The sequence below is a fragment of the Mesitornis unicolor genome, unplaced genomic scaffold, assembly GCF_000695765.1.
Source record: "Mesitornis unicolor isolate BGI_N332 unplaced genomic scaffold, ASM69576v1 scaffold12835, whole genome shotgun sequence".
In the NCBI taxonomy this organism is placed as follows: domain Eukaryota; kingdom Metazoa; phylum Chordata; class Aves; order Mesitornithiformes; family Mesitornithidae; genus Mesitornis; species Mesitornis unicolor.
The window spans coordinates 59,499-67,348 of NW_010183615.1; the positions used below are offsets into that span (position 1 = coordinate 59,499).

Genomic DNA, 7,850 nt, shown 5'->3' on the forward strand with positions numbered 1-7,850 from the left:
GAAAGGTTAGAAAGACTGCCCCAAAAAAGGCAACACCAAGAAATAACCTTGGGTTTACCATTTATTCCACTGTTTCAGCAGCAAAAAGCAAACAGGACAAAAAGGGAAAAAAACCAAATCAAAACAAAACAAAGGAAAAAGCTGATTTTTGTTAGTGTCAGCTATGCTCCCCTTCTCCTTGACTCAGATTTTTTTTTAAAAAAAAAGAGTTTTTTTTAAATTTCTTTGGGGTTTGTGGCTTGTTCTTTTAGTTTTCTTTTGGTTTTGTTTTGGTTTTATTCTTTGTTTTTGTTTTTCTTCTCATTCTTGTTCTTGTTGGTCGTTTTTTTTCTCCTTCTAGATTACAATTTGACCATCTCTAAAACCTACCGTGAATTTCAGGAAGACTAGGCTAGAGTATTGCGCATTGTATACATATTTAAAAGATTATTTAAATCCCTAGATCCAGTGTTGATCTTGATTTTAGACAGAGCAGAAGCAGCACTGACTAGCATTTTTATCTTTCCTTTCAAGCACTGTTTTTATTTTTTTCTTGCTGTGCTTTGAGGGACCTTGAGACTTGCTATGACTTGGCCACCCCTTCTGTTGGCTTACCCGATGGTAGAGTTCAGAAATCCGGTGAACTCTGAGAACTGGGGCCAGTCAAGCTCATCGCTGAAAGCCATTGGGAGATTAGCAAATGATTTCTGAAAGAGAATTTTTTAAATCAACATGGTTTCACCCTCACAGACAATAAATCCTTTCAGCAAACTAAAGCACTTCTTAGCTGGAGCATTAGCTGGACAGCAGCAATTAAAACTATGGTTGTAGCAGTAATTATTTACACATATGCTTAAAAAGTTGGATGGAGGAAGGAAAAGCAGACGAGCTATCTGAACTGCATGTCCTGGCATGCTTTAATTCTGGAAGAGTCTAAAATTTGTCCTGAGGTGGAGCACGTACTGCAGGTGCAGACCTCCAACGCATCTGCTGTTTGCTGCAGCATCCGTCCTGTCCAAAGGTGGGTCTGCTTGGGCACAGGGAGATGGCAGCATGATGTCCCCAGCATATACAGCAGAGGGATAACATCAAATGAGCTTGAAGCTCCCGTGCCCTCTCCAGCAGGATGAACTGCAAGCATCTGACCCCCTAAAGACCTCTGCCTGGTCCTCACTGCACATTTCAGGGCCAGAAAGGCCCCGGAGCATGGCAGGGACCAGGCACGAAAACACATGGTCTGCCACAACCTTCCCATGCAAAGAGAGGCAACCTTTACCCTTCTCTGCTTTTGCTGGTATTAGTCCCTAATGCTTTTTTAAAACGACAGCCTCCGCAAAAGCCTTGATGCAGATGCAAGCCGTGTTGCACATTCAAAACACAGTGCCCTGTTCATTTCCACTTTGATTTGCCAACGTGTCAAAAATTGTGAAAGGCGAGAAAAAAATGGCCTCGAGAAATTGCGCCATCTCAGAAGGACAAGAATGTGGAGTAAATTTTCAGCTTCTAGTCTGGGGTACACTCGTAAAGACAAACGCATAAATCCAGTGTGCTTCTACTGAAAAACTGTTGATGAAAAAGGTAATGACCAAAAGAAGGTCAAAACATAAAATCAGGCAGCTTATAGGCTGGTTTAATCAGTGTAATTTATTAGCTTCATTTTCTTTTAAAGCAATTGTGGAGTTTCCTTAAACCCTCACTGCTATAAACAGCAAGCAGGTGGGTGATTTCTTCTCCAGGAGGGTCAGAGGTAACTGAGAGGCTGCAGAAGAGCTAAATCTTGTGGTCCCCACCAAGTTCTCATTCCCACAAAATTATCATTCAGTTGAATGGGAGCCATGCTTGAGAATATGTCTATGTTTTTTGACTGTAAGAGGATGGGGAGAGACGCAGGGAAGGGGGAGGAGAGGCGAGAAAAGGGGGAAGAAATCCTGAAGCGAAGCTCTGAGCAGCCCAGCCACAGCAGATGCCAGTTTAAAGTATGTAACAGCGTATTTGACCTACTTACAGTGGATCTGCATTAGTTACCAAGGTGAAATGGGTCTTGCTTAATTATCTTTCAGCTGATTTTCTCTCTTTCATACATATATATACCTATGTGTCTTTATGTGTAGCTGTATATACATACACACACTTTATTTTTTTTAAGACTGGAGGGAACTTCCAAATTTGCCTTCTTCAAATCTGTTTTCCATGCAAACAAGCACTTAGTCCAAGGGCTACGAGCAAAAGTGGAGGGGTACACTATGGCTTGGCCATTTGCAATATTTGCCTCCTTGTAGCTTTTCATTAAAGGTGACAGAAATATTGAAATAAATCACTGAGCATAGAACAAACTACAGATATGATCTCTTATAAGTCATAGCATATAAGAGCATAAAGAAAGCCAAAAAAATGATTAAATATTTTTTAAATAAATCCTTCTATGACCATTGCTCTCATTATTTCCTGTTAGCACTCCAAAATAACACAATCATTGGGCAAGTCTCAATAATTTTTAACTGTGTTTTTTTTTCTCCTGCAAACTTTCTGTGATTCTGTGTTCTGTGATTAGCTTAAATATGAATTAGGCAGAACCTAATTGAGTTGCAAATTGGTTTGGAAAGGAACACTTGAGCCCAGAGTTATAGTTGCATTTGAAAAACCGTATATACGTTTAGCATTGACACTGTTCCAGCAAAGCACTTAAAGCCAGACTTCTGAAGATATTTCAGGACTGAAGGGTGAAGATGAGCAGTTAATGGAAATTTCAGAAGAATGCTAGACCTTGAACTCTCCAGGGATGTAGTTTGGAAAGCATGGTCTAACAGACTGCATTTTACTTAGTCTTAGATGCAAATGTGACTCTCTCTAGAGGTGGATCTATGCTAAATTTTAGCTTAAAACTCCTCTCAGCACAGCCTTGTTTAAATACCATTCTTTAGACTATTCTGGCTGAGAAACCATGCGTCAGCTTACATGCCAGATTTTAGCAAAGAATTATTAGAAAGTCATTCCAGCCAAGCTTCAAATGCCATATTTTAGCCTCACATGCTCTAGATGGGTCTCATTTTGAAGGAATGTTCTCACCTCCTAGACATGTCATACCTTTAAAGACGTCTCCCTGAGCCCTCCCACTTCTCCTGCACCAGGCAAGCCATGGCTGATGCTAAATGCACACACACCGAGCTGCACAGGACGAAGGTAACCTAAATGGAAGAATGGTCGGGGTTCCTATAGCAAGACAACCTCAAAACCAGGACAAAAAAGGGCATTGGAAACTCACATAAACCTTGAGAAATGCCAGTCCCAGAAATCCTGAAAGCACTGAAGTATCCCTTAATTTGAAGGGGAATTGAGTATTCTTTTTTATAGAGACTCTAATGGTATTCAAATCCTTGTGACAGCATTAAGTCACAGGATCACAGAACAGTTTGGGCTGGAAGCGACCTTAAAGATCATCCGGTTCCAACCCCCCTGGCATGGGCAGGGACACCTCCCACAAGTACCACAGACAACTTTCTTATTCTAAGTATTCAAATACACAAACCTTGGAGGAAGGAGCGGCCTATCTTTTTAAAAAGCCTGTGTGGCATTTCTACTCTGTAAAGCTGCAAGGGACAAAGGTTTGAAATTAGCAAAATTATTACCTTATTTCCTTCCAAATACAGCATCTTAGTCATCGCAAAGCTAGCTGGGAGAAACTTGCCTGCAATTCAGTGGATTTAAAGGGAAGTTAATGTTTAAAATAAGATTTTCACAGATCAAACTCCTGTTTTCCCTAGTGGTGCAAAAAAAAAGAAGTCAGTGGGATAAGTGTTTGGGACATCCTAAACCTGTATTTGAAGAAATGCTGTATTCTTTTAATAGGAGATATATAGTATGAAAGAGTTACTTTAATGAAACCTGAAAACCCCTTGAGTATGTGGGTAAATAGATATTTACCGGATTACGGATAGATGTAAGATTTATTTTTCTCTTTATTCAGCATGAAATAGAGATCCAAGGGTTTTAAAATGCTTCTTCCTAGAAAGGATATAATTTCCAGCACATTGATGAATACAGTGCTTTTATCTCCAGATAAAATTGTCTCTAAAATGAGATTTAAAAAAATCTCTGCATATAACAGAAAAATGCTGCATTTAGTAACTATTTGGAAGTCAATTGCAAGCAGATGGACAGAGCAGCAGGAGCACTATATCCTTCGCTAGACACACCAGTGCTTTGTACATTACCATTCTGCAACAACCATCCACCTCAAAAAAGACCCCAGTATTTCTTCTGCTTTGCTAAATCTCATCAAGTGCATATCTACTGCATTACACTTCATTTTTAATGTCTGAGTTTTCAGGTCAAAGGAATGAACATCCAGCTTAATTCTTGCTGAACCTTTTAAAAGAAGAAAAGCCTGGCAAACCCAAAAACCTATTGACAAGCAGAAAGCCAAAATAAAGTTGACTCATCCCCTTCTCACAGCTGTATAATTCTCCTCCTGTAATTGTACTCTGGGTGTTTGAGGATTTACTGGAGTGATGGCAGTATAAGGACAGAGCCCCATGCTCGACTGCCTCTGCAGCAACGTGCAGGCAGGTATCCTCAGTGATGATCCCAAAATCATTTCCTCAGTGTTGCTGCACCTCAGCAAGATCCTTGTAGGGGTTGGACAAAAACTTCACAATCAAGTTCCCCTAGTGCTCCATAGGGTGGGATGGATTTTATGTTGTTAGGTTTTTAGGGTTTTTTTTAACTGGAGACATAGCATGCCTGTGCTATACCTTCCAAAGATGTGTCCACTTTGTGGTGGACATTTTCCACACCAAGTAGTGTCTCTGTACACTCTCTATGGGAAGAACAGACACTATGAGGGATGACAACTGTATTTGTGACTGCCTCCTAGGCAAAGGCTTTGGAAATAGCACTGGAAAACATGAGTCCCCACTCTGATATAGCACATTTCAACCTCAGTGACACACAAAATGGGTTAGGAGTGCCTGCAGCTGCATCAGTGCTGGCAGGCTAGCATTTAGGGGCTTGCAAGCTCCTCTCCCCCAAAACAGCCTCCTTGATAAAAGCAGGGACATGATTCAGGCCTCTGCATTTGGTCACTTAGGTTTAAGAAAACACGAAGACAAGGAAGGCACTAAGGGACTTGATATGAGACAAGTGAATGATGCAGCTTGACGCATTCCTTGTCACGGGACGTACGATAGAAGCATGTACCCCTGCACTGGATTACACGGGGGTTTATTACCCTGTGAGAGGCCAGTGCTAAGGGGGCAATAAGTTCCTGCTTAGCCTGGGAAATCCAAAATACAGTATATAACAGCTTCCCAACCATGGTCTTCAAGACAATGGCACAGGCATCTGAATTTCAAAGCTGTTCAGCCCAAATACCCATCTGGTCACTCCTGTGCTAATCACCGGGTTACCCAAAGGCCATCTTGAGATTGCTTCACTGAGGAAATTTCTCATTCACATTCTCTTTCTTCCTTCACTCATCGTTACTGCTCCTTTACATGGTAGATTATGTGCAGCCTAATCAGGGAAAGCAACCATTCTGCAGAGCCTCTTAACTAATTTCTGAGCATCTCTCCTGAAAAATTATTTCCCCACCTAATTAGCTTTAAAACAGGAATTAACAGCTGCTGCTGATGTGGTGCTGATTAACAGAAGGGCCCACAGCATTGTTGCGAAGTGTGAATTTTACTTTACATTTGTATATGCAAACACTTCTATATGTGAACATGTGTAAGGATAAATACAAATAAGAAATGTATGAAATATATAAATTATATAAAATAGATATGTAAAAATATAGAAAACCATTAAAGCAATAAAATAGTACACTTAATAGATCTGAATTAAGAGGCACACAACTTTTTCCTTGTACACATGATGAAAATCCTGGATGAGGTAGTGACAGGGGAGTCCTGTTTGGAATTCCACATAGAGGATTGAGATTCCATTGAAATGGAAATTAGAGCTTTGAACTGACTCTAGTATTGACTGTAGAGAAAACCATTTGATAAACTTATTTTCCTATGTGTCTTATCAAAGAAATTTTGGCAAAATCAAAATGAAGTGTCTTGAGTTGGACAGCATGGGGAAGAGCAGGTACACGAGGCTAATCCCTTATCCTCCCCTCTCAGAGCCCTAACATCAAATTCTTGCTGTGGTCTCAGATTAAGGATGTTTTCTGTGAGATTAGGATATAGACTCTCCACACTCTCTCTAGTCACAAAACCATCCCTGGATATGCTTAGAAATTCTCCTCGAGGAAGGCCTTGCACTGAAAAAATACTGAAGCCAGTTAATTTGTTAATTAAAACTACTGATGAAGGATATTTGCCAGTACTATTTAACTCTACACATCAAGAGACAACAGTATTGCACCTTCACAACCAAGAGGCAGCTAAATTGCTGCTATTGCCACACACACAGAAAGCAAGACAAGCAAGAGGGAGAGGCAGTGACAAAGTCTGAATTAGCTCAGAATTTTTTTTTGCTAGCACTTTTGTGCTCAGATGACAACTTTCTTACTTAAGGTGAGCTGTAAATTACATTACTTTTTACTATTGCTAGAGTTTAAACACAGATACTAGGGGTTTTTTATATGACTGGACTCGCTGTATCTCTGCGTTAATATTTAACGACTGGTTTTTTTTTGCCAGGTTGGTAGGAAAGCTTGCAAATAGTCTTAGAGAAGAACGTGTTCTGTCCTGTCCCGAATCTCATGTACCCCAGACACTGGGGCAGCTGTGCCATGCACTACCGCAGAACTTGTCTAGCTGTGCAAGGGCTGAGTTTCCCACAAGGTCATTAGTCCAGCCCTGCTCTGTCCTGGGTAGCTATAACCAACTTTTCAAATTCCTCTACATTACCAACACACCTTGATCTTCCCCACACGCTGGCCAGATGGACTTGAGCACCAGAAGCATGTATTTGTTGGGCCTGACACAGAGAGCACCAGTTCTCTTCCTGTGCAAGTTGTTCTACACCCATCAGACAAGGTACCATCAAAACTCACTTTATAATCTGCACTTCAGCTCCCAACCCTGAAGCTTCTGCCCCTGCATGCCATTACCAGCCCTTGATCCATCCAGCTAGTGGACCAGCAAGCTTCAAGCAAGGGAAATGCTTTCTAAACCTTCATTAAAGTGATAATAAAATGCTGACATATTCTAAAACTGTGCTTGCCTACATGGCTCTGCTAGCAGCATTACTGTCAGGATCATTGTCACCATCAGTATTATTACCATCTTTATTATAGAAGATAATCTCAGTTATCATTAGTGCTAATTTATTATGCTCATCACCAGTTCTGTCATTGGTGTCACTCATCTAATTATTGCTCATAAATGTTTAACAAAGAAAAACAACTGCTAATCTGCAACATTTAAATCAGCTTAGCTCTGGGAGCAAAAGTGTCAAACTAAGCAAAACTCTCAGATCTCCAATAGCACTGTTAACTACTGACACTTTGGAATAAGTATTGTTCTCTAGAAAATGTTCATACCCTTCTTCTACAGAGTCCAGTGGAGGAGTAGCAGGTTTTCACCAGGGAAGGTGGGCAATGATGTGCTATCTGATCACCCCATGCTAGATCCCCATCTGATCCTTGGCTAGGGAGTGACACTGGCGCAGGATAGGAAACAAGAGCAAAGGACAGGAGCACACCTGTGTGTTTAATCTCCATCTCCTAATTGCACTTTGCTGGAATGATCTTTTTCCCTCAATTACTTCATTCCATGCCAGTGAACTGCAACAGCTGAGGCTCTGCATAATTCACAGTCAGGCTCATTTTGTTGTTGTTTGAAAATGGGAAATGCTGGGATACTGCCCAGAGATAGACATGAGTGTGGTAGTGATGTTTTGTGGTCACTACAGACACTCTT

The 7,850-nt window shown here is 40.9% G+C and overlaps 1 protein-coding gene across 1 annotated transcript in view; it reads right to left on the bottom strand.

Moving 5' to 3' along the window:
- AOAH (acyloxyacyl hydrolase (neutrophil)) overlaps window positions 1-7,850 on the bottom strand; it is a 75,181-nt gene that overhangs the window by 27,319 nt on the left and 40,012 nt on the right. Inside the window, 1 exon segment of the mRNA XM_010184217.1 lies at window positions 595-686. Within this exon segment, the coding sequence (XP_010182519.1) occupies window positions 595-686 (92 nt within the window).